Here is a 17,881-nt window from a genome sequence, read left to right as displayed (position 1 = left end):
CACCACAAACCAGTGTGGAAACACAATGACACCTGATCACACAGGTAACAACTTACAGGGAAATCCTAAGGGCCGTGGACACCAGCTGATAACACACTGTTATGTCATGCCTTTGTTATGCTGCTGTAAACTTTTTGATGGCCACATTGTTGCAAGAATATTTTCCCTTTGTATAGCTGCCATTGTAAATATATAAACAGCTGTTGCCGAGGTATTAACATTTCCAGCTTTCTAGCACCAAATACTTCACAGGGATAGAAATGTATTTTTTTTTAACTGTACCACTGCATTCATATTCATAAAAATGTTTTGGTGTGCCTTTTAGAATTTTAATGAACCGACAATCAGATTACTTTGGATCCATTTTTATCCCAATGAATGTCATTCACTCTGAGCTAGATAAGCAGTTGTATTATGACAGATAGCCTTTTTCAGAGATTGACAATACCTTTGTCATTTTCTGAATCTCCAGGTTTGGTTCATAAATCATACAGTGCATTGAGAGCATGTGTTCACATTGTCAACCGTATTGACATAAAAGAAATATTGCCCCCACACACCATGCACAAGAAACTTACTTCAACGATTTTTGAACCCATTTTAAATAGGAACCAAAATAGAACTTATATTCACGACAAGTCAACTATTTGGTGAAAAAAGTAAGGACAGAGTGACAATCAAGTGTGCTATTTCTGTGTAATCCTAGTTTCAGAATCCTAGTCAGTTACAACATCCACAAAAAGCATCCTTTCAACAGCTACTTCCATGATATCCTCAACCACTTAAGCTGTTGTCTCTTCCTGTTTCCTCGAGATCACTTTCAATCTACGCCTATTGTCAAAACATGCTCACAACTAAACACAGCAATCTTACACACACAGTGCTGAGCATTTGGTCCAGTTAAATATTGAAATAGCATCAATAACTAGTATTCATCATAACAAGTATTGATTTCCTGATTAAGGACCCCTTTAAAACAATGTCCTCCCTCCGACACAATTCACAGTACACATTGACCAGTGTAGACAGACACATCACAGTAGATCCATGTTTACATGCTGCTAACTTAACAAGTAGACACAAAACGAGGTCATATTTGTTTCAATCTCTGGAAAAACAAACCAAGCTTCATACATCATGTACATAAGCACACATAACACACAACCCATGATGTAGTGGTTGAAACTACCTCATATCAGGTACCAGATTCAAGTAATGGTGACCATGGCGACTGTGGGCATGTTATCCTTCAAATCCTTGGTAATTCTTACACCAGTGACTACTAATACAAGTACCCATGGGCATTCTGGGTTAGAATTGGTCCCCAGCAACCCATGATTGCTGTGCGAATTGACTAAATGGATCGGGTGGTCAAACTCAGTTACTTTGTTGATTGCAAGGGGCCTCCTGCCTCATGATACACCACCTAGCTGATACTGATAACACCACCTAGCTACCATAAAACAGAAATCACACAATAATGATTTTTTTTTCCAAATTTGCCTTCCGAAGACACTCTGTTTGGAATCCTAGAAAAATCTCAAATATTCTCAGGGATTTTTGTTTGCATTAGCCCACTAAGTTCATAATGATCAGCATAATCAGAATTTGTAAAATTAGTATCATGATAATATTCAGTATGTGTTTCTACAGGCTTAGTTCATGTCGTGCAAATGTCATGACATAAATTAGATTATTCTGATGACTCTGCTTTGATAAGAAGCACAATACTCGTCTTTGAACATGTTTAAAGACCTCAATACTGTTGTCAATCAGACTGACTCTAGTCAAGAGGTTTGATGGCTTCACAATACCAGCGTCCATCCACTTATAATAGGCCATTAAGTCACGCCAAGGTTTCCTACCAAATGAACTGCACTGTCCCTAAACAACCCTGTGACATGCCACAAATACCACCTATTCTTAAACCTACTTTCACCAATATCAATTACATCCTACAACAAAGCGAGGACAAAGTCAACAATGATCAGGGACACTACAAGCCCTGTGTGGGCAAAATATCACCCTAATAGCTCAGCCATGCATGGTCCGTCCACACCAATTTGTCATTCAAATCTTTCATCAGAGGCTTTTATTCACAAGTTATGTCAATAATATTGCCCTGTGTCCATGGTGTCATTGTGCCTCTATAATTGCTTCTGAAATTCATAATTTGTTTAACAAAGATCTTTGAAAGCACCATGTCCATATGTTTGACATGTAAAGAGATTGAAATTGGCAGTAGCCTGCTGTCCCAAATCAGCTTATGACTTTCTAGAAATGTGTTCAGTCCCATCAACATGATCAAGCCACATTCATCATGATACATGGGATCTTACAACCCAGTGATTGACATCATGAGCATCGATCTACACAATGGGGATTCTATGACATGCATCAACCAAGTGTGACCACCCAATCACCTTAGTTGCCTGTAATGACAAGCATGGGTTGCTGAAGACCAATTCTAACCATGACATACATGATATTATATCTATGCATGCAGAGATGAAAGTTTTTCTAGTGTCTCTGTTGTTTAAAGCTATTTCATGATTCGTCAGTGTTGAATACAGAACCCTTGTGAACCAAAACATCACAGCAACAATCCTAAACTGCTTGCACACTGTACGGATATCATCAACACTGCGAAAACAGATCAATGTTGGAATAATTGTGACAATTTGCAGCCTGTTTAGTTCATGTGTTCATGTTCACTTGCTCAAGAATGCCTCTCAGCTTGGGGAGATTGCTTCAGGTGAATGGCTAATATTTTCCCTGTCAGAGGATATATGCTATGTACAGGGAATGTCACCCCCAATTGTTATCATCATTGAGTACAGCAACAACTGCTACTAGATCATGAATATGCGGGCAAAAACCTTCACAAATGTAAGGAATTTCTGGCAAATAGGACAGTATCTGTCCACTGCCAAGTGTGTCAGTTTGCATGGTGTGTCCTCAATTTAACCATGTTAGCAGTTATGCTAGATTAGCAAAATTCTGTACTCACTGATCAATAGGGCTGAGACGATACACCAACTGTGTGATCCGATACATATCACAATACCTTGTTCACGATCCGATACGCATCACGATACTTGTATGTGCTCTTACCTGTGGCGTGCAAGCCGTCTTTTTCATTGACAGACAGTCAAATACCTGGCACACTGACGATTTACAGTTGGCAGTGTCAAGCATGACACAACGGATGAAAATATTTACTTTTTCAATACTAATTTTCACTACTAATAAGTGTTTGGTATAACCCACCACTACTGATCAAACCCACCACTACTGATAAAATGCATAATTGTTGGTTGTGTTGTCCTATAGCAAGGGCTGATCCAACATTTTTCAAGGGTGGTGGTGGTGGGGGGAAATCACAGGGAACCCCCAATAATTAAATTTAAGGGTCCTTGCAGGCAATATGAGGTTCCTGTAAAGTAATGGAATTGTGAAGTGTTCTCATGGTTCTAGTTTAGATAATTACACTAGAGTCTGGAATGAATCATGGAAGATGTGGACAGTGGTCATGCCTGATGGATGAAATATGATAGACACCAATAACTGCTCTGGATACACTATAGGTACAATGAACATTATTGTGCGTCCGTTGGGATGCGGTATATTTATTTTTGCGTCCATTCTCTACATTTGTGTGCATCTCGTAAAACCCTGCATAAAAGTTCTCAAACTAATACTATAGTGTTTGGGGGGGGGAACTTTAGGCATTCCACTGTATACACCAAAACATAAAAAATGTAATGATATTTGCAGAAAACATTAAAAAGTTAATCATGTTGATATATAAAGGAATAACAGTTGTGAAGCTTCCAATTGCCATGATTGCTAGCATGGCCAGTAACCAAGGCAAACACATATGTTCCCATCATGATCAGCTGATGATAAAGGGCATATTTGGCTTGTGTCAAAATTACCGACCCAAGAGAAAATATCAACTTATTACCATGATTACCAGTAAATTGAAAATCACAAAAGTCAATTTGGTCATAGATTTATTCTGTGCACCGGGGAAACACTGTACAACACTCATGCATGTTACCATGTATATTAAAGAGGTTCTGACGAATACTCGAGCAGGATAAGCCTAGCAAGAGTTCTATGTCAAGGATGTGAGTACCCAACCAGGGGAGATAACTGACATCATCATTTATCTGCCAAACAAGGAAGAAAAACAAGTATTTTAACTGAGGTAATGCTATACCCACCATTTACCAACTTAAAAGAATTGTATGTGTGATGCATGGATATGAGAAGCAGTTGCCATGGAAAACTATTATTTGTTGTCAAAATAGGAACTAGTTTTATTGTCCATACATCACTGTACATACATACGGTAAAACCTATATACACAGATACAAGATGTGTGATGGGCAATATGAACACTTCAACCATTGTCAACAACTTACACTGATTTTGAAAATACCACTTTTGTTTTCCCATCATGATCACAGGGGATTTACTCTCTTCTTAGAACAATCCCTGCTACAAGGGTCTTTGACATGACAACAAATGGCCAAATATGCAAACCTCCACCAGACCTACCTCACAAACAACAAATATCAGGTCATATTTAGGACCACTGAGAGGTCTGAACATGTAAGGCACACACTAGATTACTGCAATTAACATCATCGCCCCTCATGGTCAGGATCGAAAGATAACATGGAAAGGTAATTAATTAGTTTCTTCCTTACACGAAAATCCATATTTACACCATGTACACAGCTATGCTAACATAGTTACAAATCTAAAAACACCAAGGGCCTATTTTAAATCTCTTCCTTGCTGATACTAATACTTGAAAAGGGCAGGCCTATCATGTTTGTGTCTTTTTTCATAAACAACAAATGGTAACCATGGTAACCTGATAGGAGGGATCATTTCTTCTAGCACTACTTCATCACAACACTACTTTTTCAGGATAAATATTCCCTACCTCTGATTACAATGATTAACACTCAGTATAGGCAATGGTACACCATGGTACACTAGTAGAAACTAACCAAACAATGATGGTGATAACATATACTGTTTGCTTTTATTGGCAGCCTGTAAATAATCATGTCTGGACCAGATAATCCAGTGACTGGCATCATGGGTATTGATCGATATAATAAGTATACGATGACATGCAGTCATCCAAGTCACCAAGACTTGAGTTGCTGACAACCTATATTCTTACCCAGAATCCCAACACGTTTGACAACAAAGAAGGACACGCAAATATGACAACAAATAAGGAAACACCCAACATGATAACATATAAGGACACCAGCTTCACCAAAAAGACTTAGAACAAACTGACTTGGGCGACTAGACTAGGGCAATATCTCTGCCAGGAAAAACTGGTTTTCATGATATCATGTCAAATAGCCATAACACTAACAGTCCACTTGCAGTGGAATGAAAATCAAGCGGTATTTGTCATAAATTTGGTGCAAAAAGACAAAGATTAGCAAGTCCCCAGGTTCAAATGCTAATTACTATAGCAGCAAATCTTAATAAAAACTGAAACGGATACCCTTAAATTACGTAGATTGCTTTAGACAAGTGTCTATTATTTTACTTGCAATTTCTGCACAACCAGAAATAAGTCAGTCCTTTCAAACTACCCTTAGAAAGGAGTTTTTGTCACTGTTCAACATGCTCATCATGATGAAAGAAAGATATAAATATAACCTAAAAGTGAATCCAATATTGGAAAAGGACATTTACTGAACACATGCTAAACAGGCTCAAATCCAGTTCTTAATCAGTAAGAAGTCTTAAACACTAATAAGGGTATTTCGAAAATCCCAAAATTAAGTTTTCCTCCTGCCAAAGGAAGTCTTCAATTACTCCTGTAAGCTCTTCTTCGGTCTATCATTGCATTAGGTTGTATTTGCAGGATAAAAGCCTGAAATTCCTCCTTCTTATCTTGTTAAAATAGATCAATCAATGTCCATTAGTCAACGGGGAGAAAAAGTAAACTGCCTAAAACCATGACTGCAGAGCTCGCACAGACAGGCTGTCTTCTTCCATTTGATCCAGTGAGGGGAACATCAAAGTGACATTCAAATCATGTCAGGTTATGCTATAAACTCCTTAATGCATACGGTTTTATCCACTTATCATAAACATCTATCATCTACAAGGCTAATTCTAGGTCTGGACATTGATGGGACCACATATGTGGGCTGCTAGCATGACTAGCAATAAGTATCCGGGTAATAGGCCATTTGGGAAAGTCAACAACGTCCTTAAACTGGCCTGAAACAAAAGCTAAAACAATTTGGAATTGATTACCATGACTATAAGTACTGTAAATTTTGAAATTAATGTGGCACCAAATAAATGTGAGTGCCAACCCCCAGCCTAAACAGCATTGATCAGAAAATAATATGAAGAAGCACTACTTTGGACATTTCATTAATCTTCAAATAACAAAACACAGACTTTGAATATCATGATCACTGATGATACTGTATGGAGTAATAACAGTTTGACCATGCTGAATAATAGTGTTACTCTTCTCACAAACCTAAAGTCTACCGCTTGACATGTGATCTAACTTCAACGAAAACAATAACAAGATAAATAAAGCATATTCAAATGAGAGAGGACATGTCAGCTAACAAAGACTGAACACTAAATTACAAAAGGCAATGTTATTGATGAGGTAGCATCACCATGTCTCCTTTTCTCCAACTAAACATTTGACTGTTTGGATGAGCAATGTATTGCCTATTACAATCATAAGATTATTTGATAAAGTTGCCAAGAGCTAAAAAAAGCCCATGTCATATGCAGTTGATGACTTGGCTATAGTGTCCAAGCTCCTGCATCAGCATCTGTCTGTTTGTCTAATAATTTAAACATGCTAAACAGGGTTCTAAATTAACAAAAGTCTGCTAGTCCAATACTAGTGACATTCAGGAAGGACTAGTGACATTTCATTGTGGACTTCCACTTCTGCCATTTGGTAGATTACTTAGTCCTGACTGTGGAATATATTTATTTTATGAAAAAAAAAACAATTTAGAAACATATGCACAAGCAAAAATAGCCAGCTCTAGCTAGCTCTATTCAATATGAAATCAGCATAGGGAAAATTATTTTTTTATTTTTCAGAGTCGAGAAGGGTATTGTGTAATATAAAACTATAAGATTCCATAGACTAAATGTTAGTCTAGTAGATTTCTCTGTAGCATGTCATTTGTTGCAGACAAGTGAAAATATCAATTAATGTCGAACCCTGCTAAAATGAATATTAGTCATCTGCACATAAACATGATAACATGAACATGTCAGGTCAGCACCCATAATGTAGTACATGAAGTCATTCGAGTCATTCCCAGTGCTAAAAGTACAAAACCATCACCATGATCACATGAGACGAGTTGAAAGAGATGATGGCTGTGCATAAAGACAAGAGCACTTCGTGCAGAGAGATACATAACCTGTTCATCCTGTCAAACTCTCAAGTGACAACCTTCTTGCCCATTTTTGACTCAATCAATATAGGACATCTCAGACTAGCAATGCCTTTCAACCCAAACAAGTGCTGAGTATGATAGAGGCCTCTCCCAGATTTAATTTAGCTGAGTTACTGGGTAAGCAGGTGATAGATTCTAGAACAGCTTGAGCTGATGACATACAGATATCTGAGATTACGATGCAGTCATCCAGGAGACCTGCTGACATATAACTGTATTGATCTCGCCAACACCCCCATAGTTTCACACTGCAACAGCACACTTTACATATTCATGTTTGAATCTGGTGATACAGCGCTTTATCATGGTTATATATTCAGACAGTCTCTGGAGACAAACACTCTACAACAATCACTTGGCATTTGAGAGCCATTAATTATTGCAAGAAGTACCAATGAGGACAACCAACCATGTTTAGCTGTGTTATGTGTTTAGTCCATTAACCTACGAATGAAGGTACACACATCACAAGCAGTGGGCATGATCATTCAATTGTAGCTTGAATGTTAAGTACAACCGTTGTTTATATTACGATGAGAAATATAAAATAATATTGCATTCACAAAGCCAAAGTCTAGTAAAATTATGTTTGGTCTATTAAGCTACACAGCTAATAATAGTCCACATAATTACAGTAAATTCTACTGATAATGATGCTAAGACTAAGAGCCATATTTGCACTAGTAGTCTCATAATAGTTTGGCACAGACTGATAACAATCAAAGCTTAGACTGTCCATTTCTGATTTTCTTTACTCCACCACTATGTCTTGTTCCAAGTACTGAATTCACCATGTAATAATTGTGCAGGAGTTCAGAGCAGTAAAAATCAGAACATCAACTACAGCACTTGTCACCAGCCTGTAAACGCATACGTGGAACCAGCGTGGTCAACTTGGAACTCTGATTTTCTGACCACCAAACCAATTCAGGGAGTAAGGACTCACTAATCATCCCAGACAATTTCCATGACCATGATCACTACAAATGACAAAAGTCACGATACAATTATCACAATAACTAGTTCATGTTGTCGCTCTTCTGATACAGCATACATCATGTACATTACTCATCATGCTCATTCTTACAGGGTTTTGATACACACAAGAGCTACAGACAGGCTGCGTATTTGATTAAAATACCTCCCACCCCCACCCAATATTCAAAACCCAATTACTTTCATTTAACTTGTGAACAGAAACGTATACATCAAATGAAAAACTCAAATGTATAAAAACAGCACTCATCTTTACTCATTTTGGTAAAAACTAAAAAAATATTGGTTACCCAATGAAAAATGTTAAAAACCAATGAAAATAGAAACCATTCGTTTAAGAACATAGGTTCCCAGCAACCTATGCTTATAGCTAGAGGCGACTAAATCGATCAGGTGGTCAACTCCAACAATTGGCTGATCTTATCCCACTTGTATGGATCGATGCTCATTACTACATCACTGCATCGTCTGATCCAGACTTATTATTTACAGACACCAGTCCATAATATAGCTGGAATACTGCTGAGTGTAGCATTAAACAACAAAGAAACATACTAATCATGCCCAGGAACAAGTTAGTTTTCTGGTTTGACCTTATTCCAAAATATATTTTCCACTGATGATCTAGAAAGCTGTTTCATGATAATGAAATTATTGATCATGTTGGTGAACTGAATATTGCGCTTATACATTGATTTCTGTTGAAGTGTTATTTCTCACTGGAAACACAAGCTGTCCCATGACAAAAGCCATCCAAGCATTTCTTTTGTTTGCACACAGACATATGCTGGCATACATAACCATGAGTATTTGTGTGAAATGCAGGGAGGTGTATCAGAATTCAGATATATCTTTAGCAGGCTGTCACCACACATTCAGTCTATATCTCTTCGGTATCAAGTAAACGTTACACATGGCTGGAACTTCCTCACAACAGGCTCAAGACTTGCATGTTATGAAATGGAACTTTAAAAAATGGCTCCTGGATAGCATGCATGGCAGTAATAATATATTCACTTTCCAACATTCATGATTTGGATTCCATTTGTCAGTGTTATGTCCATCTTCCCTAGGCAAGGAATTTAACTGACTAAAATGGTCCAGTTTCCACCCTTGCCGTACTACTACTGGACTGTAATTTCATGACTATTACGAGTTATATCCCTTCTATGTCCCTCTTACTGACCAGACACTTGAGTTTTCTTCAAACAAAATGGCGGTGCCCAGTCAATACGATCTCATGAATAATCAAGATCTATATTGTAATAAAACTGGTCTTATCTCATGATGTGTATCAAATCACTTGGGCACTTTGATTAAATACATGAAAAGATTTGGAACACATCTGCTTACCATTGTTGACACAAAGTTAATGTTACATGTTTTGCAAATCCTGCAATCGACCGAAACCTGCACAATAACCAAAATCTTCACAGCAATCGCCATGTTGTTTACCAACCATATGTCAATTTCGTTATGCTACTTTGATTGGACTACTCATACTTGTTGGTCCAGCCAAAATAGAGCTCTGAAATTCCAGCCTTGATTTGGCAAGGTGGAAACTGGACTGTTACAGTCAGTTAACTCCTTTGCCTCGGGAAGATGTGTTATGTCAGTGTCTTGTTAACTTTGTCTTATAATATTTAGTTGATACTGGTAAGCACCAAACTGTAAGGTGATATATTATATATATAAATAATATATTTCACTGATTCAAAAATTCATGGACTCAAAAGATGAATGGATCCTTACTGCACCTTTCACAGGTAGATTACACCTTACAAAGTGAAAAGTAGTTTGCTTTTCCTATTTTCTGTCTCTATTTAGTGAGATTAATATTTAATGTGAACAAGTGAATTGGGTTTAATGCCACTTTATTCCAGTTACATCACAGCATATCAGCTTAATGTGCAGCGTTAGAAATTGGCACTAGTCCTGTAGTCGTTACCAAACTGCCCAATAGTAAAGGTATACTAAGGATAGTAGAAATTGGCATATTTTAAGGCTTTTTCTATATATATGTTATCATTATAAGGACTAGTAGGCAAAAACTGTTAGTTTCTAACCCTGATGTGGGAGGAAAGCCAAAGTGATGCAAGTCTAAGATGTTTACTTTTGAGAAGCCCACGAGCATGGGTATGGTGCCGGCAATCCTAGAAACATAATTGGGGCAACTGGGGCAAACCCACAATCATCGGTTTCTGGCATGCCCCTACTACTTGATGAATATACCACTGGACTACAGCTTGTGATGAAGTAACTCCTCATATAACCAGCTACTGATACAGTACACAGTATGCTCAATCCTCAGTAATATCAAACACCTGCATGCACCATAAGCACATCCTGCATTCCCATTCCGTGTAAACATCTTTGCAGTAATCACTCCACCAGCTTCATACAAGTCCAAATTACCTCTATCAAAACCATCAGGCAACCATCTTCCACTTACTACATGACCAGACACATCACATTGCATCACAACGAAACGTTCAAGTAACAAAGGATTTCACATGTTTCAAAGTACTTCCTTCGAAAGATAAACCTGGAATTGTTAATGAGACCATATCGTAACAAATGATCTTTAGGAATGTATTTTGTACAGTAATGCCCTCACTAACATGACTATGGTGATGATCAAGATCCAGCAAGTGGGAGCAAACTACTGCCTTTTGTTTACACTGCCTTTTCAACACTTTAACCGCCCATCATTTGTGTAGGGTGGCATCCAGGTAATGACAAGTGGTTGATGATAAAGCATTGAGCATGTTGTGTATCTTTCCAAAGGCTTGTAACTCTGACTTACTTGAGTGTTTGCCAATATCAATCATCATCATGCATAAGAAATGTATTGAAAACTTACATAGGAAGACAAGACGGCAGATCGAACACTGCAGTGTTTGAAATTAAGGTGGGTCTGGGGATCCTTGAGCATGTTGATCATGTTGATATTTGCTGCTGTACAGTTTCTTCATCTACATGTTCTAGGGACCCTTAAATTCTGAACATTGGTGTCATGACAAGGCTCCCTTGGCTGTGATGCATTCTTTTCAACCACGGAACATCATCATGATCATAGCAATCATGGCAACGATATGATTATGATGATGATCATCATGACTCACAAGCTGAAAATTTGCATGAACATTACGATGACTACATAATCAGTGTAATTGATGTTTTATCAATTACTTGCACCAATACCTGTTCAAACAATAGGACACTGTGGTACAAAAAGCTGTACATGTGTCAACAGAGGATCAAGCACTTCTAAACAGTCCACAGTGACACAATTTGGTGAGGTGAAATGGTGTTTATGTTGTGTCCAAGATTATTACGCCTTACATAGCGGTGTGCATGCACGTGTATGTCAGTGGCTGCTTGTACTAGTCTGGACTAATGCCACTTTTATAGAGCTAGCCCACTGAGATACCATGCCACAGTTTAACACGAATACCCCACTCAGATACAGTTTACTGACTCCGAGCTGACCAGTCCTTGTTTTAGCCCCTTAATGCCAAGTGCCATGCAGGGTAACAATAAATAACACCTTTTAATGGTATGACGTGGCTCTGAATCGAACCCCAGACCTTCCGCTCTCTAGGCAGACACTCCACCACCAGACCACAGAGGTGGTCTGACACAATTGAGGAAGCACAACTGACACAAGATAAGCATAATAGTGGGGATAAAAATGTCCAATTTTTTGTTGCCATCATCACGTTTACATGATTTTGAGAACAGGATACATAGTCACTTCCTTGTTCCTCAGCATGATCGGCATTATCTTAATTACAGGGTTATCAGCGTTACCTGGTTATAGTTACCATGCTTACTAAAGCTCAAAAATGCAGCATCATCACAGGAAATATGAATACTGTTGATCAATCTCTAAACTTGGTCAGTCACTCAATGTTATCTCACCATGAGCTAGATAACATGTAGATTTAGTTTGGAAAGACTGACCACGTTTTTTCTTTTCATCGAGATCGATAACACCCTTTTCAATATCAGAATCACTAGGCAGTCTGCCGAAAGCCCAAATCTACTTAAAATAGTGGCGAGACCAATATTATTTGTCAGGTATATTCTAACCATGCTATTATGATCTACAACTTTTTATCTGCAATAGAGAAAGTAAGAACCCTAGAATGTATTCTAACATAATTAGTTGATATATTCAAAGCAGTGTTTTGACAATAAAAGCTGTATGTAGATAAATGACTTGTACCCAAGAAATGTAATAAGTCAGTGGCAAAAGTCAGTGAGTCAAATCACACAAAAATGCCAGACGAAACCATAACCACAAACCAATGCAATAACGTTTGTGACTGGATGAATATATATACCATCTGGCCAATCAAATGTTCCAAAAAGAAAAGTGCTTGACTAAGTCCCTATAACTCCTGACAACGTTTCCCTATGATCCAGAAAGTAAGATGTAAAGACATGCACTGCCCACAATTTCAATTACAAATTGTGATGGCTTTGCATTATTTTGTTGTAAGAAACTTTGCTACTGTAGCCTTGTTCAGCATTTCTATCTATCAAAAGCCTGACTACTAAAACAAACCATCGGTCAAATTGAAATTTTATATCAGTCTATGACCGGTGACCAAAGGCCATTTGAAACTCTGCAAAGAAAAGAAAAACAAAAGCTTATTCCAAAATAAATATTTCATGACCTGACATCATGCAGTTGATACGGTCAAAATTAGGAACAAGTTTGTTTCATGTAGACCATCTGACATGACTGATGTGAGGATTAATAACACAAGTTGTGTCATGGCATGTACTGCTTGTTTTGCCACATAATCAGGCTTACCATGTACTAGTGATGTACATGATGCAAAGAAGGAGCATTATATTACCGTGCATCAGGATCTTTTTAACAACTAATGCTATTAAGGCTTGGATCAAACCAGAGTTTGGTTTGTTTAACACCGCACTCAGCAATATTTCAGGTATATGATGGCGGTCTGTAAATAATCGAGTCTCGACCAGACAATTCAGCGATTGACATCAGGAGCATTGATCTACGCAATTGGGATATGATGACATGCATCAAACCAAGTCAACGAGCCTGATTACCCGATCCCGTTAGTTGCCTTTTACGATAAGCATAGTCGCCTTTTACGGCAAGCATGGGTTGCTGACCATGCAAACTGGTCCACAGCTAATTTCAGATGGTTGGTTTATGTAAATATATATTTTTTTGAGAGAAACCAACAGTATTTAGATTTTCATTAATCTAGGACCAATGGCTGTGTCTAAGCCTGCTTTTTGGTATGAGCAGCCATCCAATCCACATTTGGTGCCCAGAATAACAAGTACTTGGCATTATTACCACTACCATGCACAGCTACAAGCTATTCAAATTCATCTGGTTTCATCATGTTTCACACATTCCTCAGCTCTCAGTTGAAAACAATGAGGAAAAAACACTGTTTTGTTACTTCAAAGTAAAACATGTGAAATCTGGCAATGGAGTTGAAAGCTAGCATCACGTTACAGTGTTAACATGGGCCAAGAATATATGTACCCTAGCATATGTAGTAACTGTATCAGTGTCTGACAGGGTGAACAAGTAAGAATGCTCTTGTTACCATGACAACAGTACCTGATGATGTTGATGAGGTAGAAATGGTAAAAACACAACACATTGTAAGGTGTATATTTCTAAACAATGACAGTATGTGTCGGTTAGTTAAAATTACAAATAATCAAACCACAAGCCATCTTGAAAGATACAAATGATACATCATCATGATTGTGCACCTGTTCATTGTCAGCAAGACCAAAATGGTAAATAAAGAAACGCATGTTATTTACCTAAGGATGAAATTGTGTTACTGGTACCTATCAGTTGCCTATGGCTCACTACTAATCAGTCATTTCTGACTAGTGGTACCCATTGGACTGGTAATATAGCGCAAGATTAGAATCAGGGTTTTACCTTGCCCTACAAAACCAAGGGTCCTTGGAACCCCAAGTACTCATTTCAAGGGCTCTTCCACTAAAGTTACAGGCAATATGAGGGTTCTGTAATGTAATGAAATCATGCAGGTTCTTGTACCATGTTGTACTGTAAAATTAAAAAAAATTCTTCAATTACAAGAGCTTTATATTTCTTGTCTAGGATTTGATGCAATGAATATTACTGTGTGTCTCTTGGATGCATTAAATATTTTTTCTGCGTCAATTCTATACAATTGTGAGTGAGTGAGTTGGGTTTAACGCCTTTTAACAGTATTTCAGTTATATCACAGCATGTCAGCTTAATGTGGGAGGAAAGCCCGAAGTGATTACCACTTCAGACGTTTACCACTTCGATGAAACCCAGGAGCACAGGTATGGTGCTGACAAACCTAGAAACATAATTGGGGAGAACCGGGATTCAAACCCACAATCATAGGTTTCTGGCGTGCCCAAGTGACGCAACTATGCACAGCGAATCGTGGCGCCTTAGACGACTGGGCCACCCATGCCCCCTATACAATTGTGTGTACTGGAAGCATGTTTCTGCATCTCGTAAACCCTGTTAATTTAGAATAAAAATGAGCAAGAGGATAAACAAGTCAGTCCTGCCTAGTTTTAACCAGTGTGAGTCTTGGACTGACCACTGTTGACTATCATGACTATGTCTAAAAGATCTACATAACCATAACAACACAACTGCCTGTCACCATAGTAATGACATCATGATCATAATGCTGTTGTGCTTACATGGTTTAGACGTATATGATGTATATAGTAATGCATTATCATGACTATTAAAAAAAGATAGATATTTCTTACCAAATGACACAAGCAAGTAGTTTTTCCCATAGTCATGGTAACAGGTTTGACAGGTCAAGTTTAGCCATGTTACCCAAATGTGTTTATTACCATGTTCAAATGTTTACAGTATACACAGTCAAGACTGACCTTGATACCTACTTTTCCCAAAACACAGGTAAAACCAAAAGCAACCTCAATATCTATGACAAGCTACCATGGTTTACATGGTTTATCAGTCATGTATTATATGACACACAAAACATCTGGAGACACATATAATACCGGTCCCTTCTCGTGAAAACTGACCTTTGCATCCAATAATACATTTGAAATTATCAGAAGGGAATAAAAATTCCTAAGAACCCCTTGATAGCTCTTCTAGTTCTACATTCAATCACAAGAGAAATTATTGTTCAATTGCAAAATATAGAGTATAATTTCCTGCTGCATTTACAGCACACACAGGAAGGGAACAAGAAAGTCCATCTCAGTGTACGTGGATCCATAAGTTTCATGACGGAATCATGATCATAAGCATAATAAAACAATGATAAACAAGTCAAATTGCAACTTCCATTAAGGTATGGAGAGAGATGATGAAGCCACTTTGGATAAGTACAATCAACATAATCAACACAGCTTTTCTTTTCTTTAATCATTGTTAACAGTTTACATAGTACACTGACAAAGCTAATTGGGCAATCAAAACAAAACCATGTCTTTTATAGATCTAGTGGTTATCTTGTGCAGCTGCTGACTGACATCCCAAAATATCCTGCAACTTTAGACGTTTCAAACAGATGTCAACTAACATTTAATTATCTACTCACCTACTGCTGGTGCATCATATGAATCTCCAAGAAGGATTTCTGGAGCAGAATATGCAAGTGAACCACACGATGTCTCCAACTTTTTCCCTGGATTAAACATATTACTGAATCCAAAATCTGTCAATTTCACCAGACCCAGTTTCTCAAAAAACACCACATTCTCGGGTTTTAAATCCCTGTGAACAACGTGAAGTCGGTGGCAATACGATATCGCTTCTACTATTTGTCTAAAGTATCGTCTTGCTGCAGTTTCTTCCAATCCGCCGTCATGTTTCATGATATAATCATACATATCTCCTCCATCCCCAAGCTCCAATATCAAATACAACTTGGTCTGTGTGTCTATCACCTCGTACAACCGTACAACATTGGGGTGTTGCACCAATTTCATGCATCGTACTTCCTGGAATAAGTGTGAACGAGATATTTCATCCAATTTTGTCTTGTCGATGACTTTCACCGCAACTTTTTCGCCTGTAAATACATGTCTTGCAAGTTTTACGACAGCAAAATGGCCTCGTCCGATTGTGTCCTCCAAATCGTACAAACCGGCGATTTTACCATCATAATCGCCTCGCTGTTTCCTTGTTTCCATTCTGGACATCTGATCGGCCGTTCAAACTCACAGGGTCTCATTTATAGGGCGTTCTAATAGCTTTCACCCCTTCACCCTTTTGGCAAATACAGATTTGTCGTCACGTTAGACGACTGTCTCCCGTTTTCGAATCACATTGACGGCCATTTTGGACCTTTGCGCACCAAATCTCACGCATCCATGACGTAGTTTTCACGTGACCTACTAAGAGAATGAATGAATGAATTGTTACCGTAAATGGTATACCGTAATCAGCTGATTATGAGCTGAAATCTGAACTGTTTCGTTTGCAAACTAATGCGATGATAACAGATACACAATTTCAAAACGTGCTGAAGCCACTTCTGTGTCAACTTCGAAACACTGACAAGATGTTGAAACTTTTAGTTCATAATCGTAAAGTACTTTAATTGAAAGTGTGTATGTGGTTTTTTTCTCCAAAATATCGACTGCGTTTAGGCTCTTTCATAAGAATATCATATGAGTTGGCAAGCAAAAACATTTGCGTTTTAATTACTTGAATTAACCTTCTAGGATTGCTAAATATCCCAAGATCTCACTTGCTCGTGTTAAAATGAAAAACACACACCCTAAATCAGTCCTTTCGATACATATCAGCCTTTTATTCTACGCTTGACGTAATTATGAGCCAAATACGTAAGTGAGAACATCTACTAATATGAAGTCTTTGAAAGGGATTTAGAAGTGATCCACATAAGGAAGAGAATAAATGCATGTCAACTTTTGTATTATGAGGAACACAACGTTTCGGGGGATATACTTACTCAATCATCTGGTGAATGATGAAGAAGTAAGAATATTCTCTGAAATGTTGTGTTCCTCATAATAAAGAAGTTAACAACCATAAATTCGCTTCCTTATCTAATCATTAATTCGCTTCCTTATCTAATCATATAGTTCGTAAAAACCATTAAAGGTTTCTGTAGTGGGAATAAACAATCAATCAATCAATCAAGTGTATTTCGTAATTCCGGTCATATGGCCCATAGCACAGTTGTAAGATAAATTATATTGTGTTCACGTGTGTTACATGTTTGTCGACCACACTAATATTACAGGAGTAAAATACATTTGCCAACGTTAAATTCTACCTTTAATAATATTTCTGAAATGAGGTAACGAAACTATTTCTCTAGTGAACATATTTCTTACATGCAAAA

The 17,881-nt window shown here is 37.8% G+C and overlaps 1 protein-coding gene across 1 annotated transcript in view; it reads right to left on the bottom strand.

The window, feature by feature from the left end:
- Positions 1-16,846, bottom strand: part of LOC139454425 (SNF-related serine/threonine-protein kinase-like) — a 38,183-nt gene extending 21,337 nt beyond the window's left edge. Inside the window, exon 1 of the mRNA XM_071236124.1 lies at positions 16,106-16,846. Within this exon, the coding sequence (XP_071092225.1) occupies positions 16,106-16,709 (604 nt within the window). The 5' untranslated portion in view covers positions 16,710-16,846. The remainder of the gene's footprint in view (positions 1-16,105) is intronic.
- Between the last annotated feature and the right edge of the window lie 1,035 nt (positions 16,847-17,881).

Source organism: Haliotis cracherodii, unplaced genomic scaffold (assembly GCF_022045235.1).
Source record: "Haliotis cracherodii isolate W230 unplaced genomic scaffold, xgHalCrac1.p SCAF_10, whole genome shotgun sequence".
Classification (NCBI taxonomy): Eukaryota; Metazoa; Mollusca; class Gastropoda; order Lepetellida; family Haliotidae; genus Haliotis; species Haliotis cracherodii.
This window is presented reverse-complemented; position numbering and strand designations above follow the sequence as displayed.